The sequence below is a fragment of the Pediculus humanus genome, genomic scaffold, assembly GCF_000006295.1.
Source record: "Pediculus humanus corporis 1103172107558 genomic scaffold, whole genome shotgun sequence".
Taxonomy (NCBI): domain Eukaryota; kingdom Metazoa; phylum Arthropoda; class Insecta; order Psocodea; family Pediculidae; genus Pediculus; species Pediculus humanus.
Genome location: NW_002987173.1, coordinates 6,865 through 8,774, shown reverse-complemented (window position 1 = coordinate 8,774; position 1,910 = coordinate 6,865). Strand labels below are relative to the sequence as shown.

At 20.9% G+C, this 1,910-nt stretch overlaps 1 protein-coding gene across 1 annotated transcript; it reads left to right on the top strand.

The window, feature by feature from the left end:
• Window positions 1–108: 108 nt before the first annotated feature.
• Window positions 109–575, top strand: Phum_PHUM206070 (mitochondrial import inner membrane translocase subunit Tim8, putative; the record flags this gene model as incomplete). Its single annotated transcript, XM_002425481.1, has 2 exons — window positions 109–252; window positions 402–575. The coding sequence occupies 2 exons, from the start codon at window positions 109–111 to the stop codon at window positions 573–575; spliced, it is 318 nt and encodes a 105-aa protein (XP_002425526.1).
• Window positions 576–1,910: the final 1,335 nt, after the last annotated feature.

Genomic DNA, 1,910 nt, shown 5'->3' with positions numbered 1-1,910 from the left:
TTCTCTACAACGTGCGTTCAATGTTGCCATTATTTACAAGGCGGTGGATTATATAATTAAAGTTATATTGTAAATTTTAACTTTTTTTTTCTTTTCTTCTTTTAAAAAATGTCAGTTTTTAGTGATAGTGATCTAACTAATCATGGAAGCTTTTCCACTGATTCAGCCGTTAGTTCTAATAATAATAATATCGATCAAGAATTACAAGATTTTTTAATGATCGAAAAGCAAAAAGCTCAATTTAACGCCCAGGTTTGGTTAGAATTTTTTAGAAATATTTATTTTAATTTATTAAAAATTGGAAAAGACAGTTTATAAAATATATTCAAATAGTAAATCTAACAATAAACTTTTGTTTTTTTTGTTATTTGAGAAAATTTAAATTTTTTTTTGTATTACAGATACATGAGTTTAACGATTTCTGTTGGGAAAAATGTATTTCAGATAAACCGAAATCAAAATTGGATGGGAAAACAGAAACATGTTTAAATAATTGCGTTGATCGGTTTATAGACGTTTCATTATTTATAACAAATAGATATGCCTCATACTTACAAAAAGGGGCTAAATTGTAATGTCAAATTAAATACACATAAATAAATAAAACCATTTATTAGTTTAGAAAAAAAGTCGAATAGATTTAGAAATAATGATAATTAAGTTTTTTATTGTTGAATTAATTATTTTTCATGTTTAAAACATTTTAAAAGTTTCAACATGGAAAAAAATTATGTCAATTTTTTTAGAAAAAGAATTTCTTAATTAGATTACATAGAAACTACGATGATGATTTTTATTATTATGTAAAAAACATGTTGGTTTTTTTTTTTATCCATAAATTTTTTTCGGAATAATAAATTTATTAATTAATTTAAATTAAATATTAATTTTTATAGTTTCTTTTATTTCTCTGTGGCATTCTTTGCATTTATAATACTAACTTTCATGGGAAAGTAAAATAATTTCAAACATTTTTTTTTTCGTTTTTTAAATTCATAGTAATGAGAATTTTTTTTTTATTATTAAAAGGGAAAAATGTTCAAAATGAAGCATTTTATATAATTGTAATTAAAAGAGATTTATATATATATATAAAATTTGTATAATTAAAACGAGTTGTCAAAAATTGATTTTGTTCGAAAAGTCGAAATTCTAATACTAATGTATGTTCTTTTGAACGAAAAATTTTTCTTTTTAAATTGTTTAATTTTAAAAACATACTCAAAAGTTTAATTTATTAATCTAAATAATTAAAAATTTTAATTTCAATTGTTTTAAAATTAATTAAATGTGTAAAATTATTTTTCGAGAATGATAATGAATGAAATGGTAATATCAACTGTTAAAACAACAAAAAATTTATTTTTTTTCAGTTTTTTTTTGCTTTCTACATTCATAAACACTTAAATATTTTAAACAAAAATAATAATAATAATAATAAATTAAGTTTTTAGGCACACAGTCTTAAACCCTACAGTAAATATTGTTTTTATATACGAAGAATTTTAGCTTGTGAGATAATTTAAACTTATCTCATTATTAATTGTTGTTGTTGTTGCTGTTGCTGCTTCTTGTTTTTTAAATTTAAATTTATTTTCATTTAAAGAAAATCAGACAGGATTGATGGCGGGAACTTAAATGCTAAATTCAAACATAAATAAAAAAATAATGGGAAGAGCATTATTAATCGAGAAGAAATGCCAAGTCAAAAAACTTATGCTCTGAACAAACAAACAAACAAACAAACATGGAAGGTTGTTATTAAATTTGTTCATTTTTATATTATATTATGATAATTGGACCAATTCAAAAAAAAAAAAAATTTGGTCTTTTCTTTTTTTACCACAATTAATTTTATGTTGAGAATTATTATTTTTGTATAATCAACTTCTTATATAGGGAAACAATTT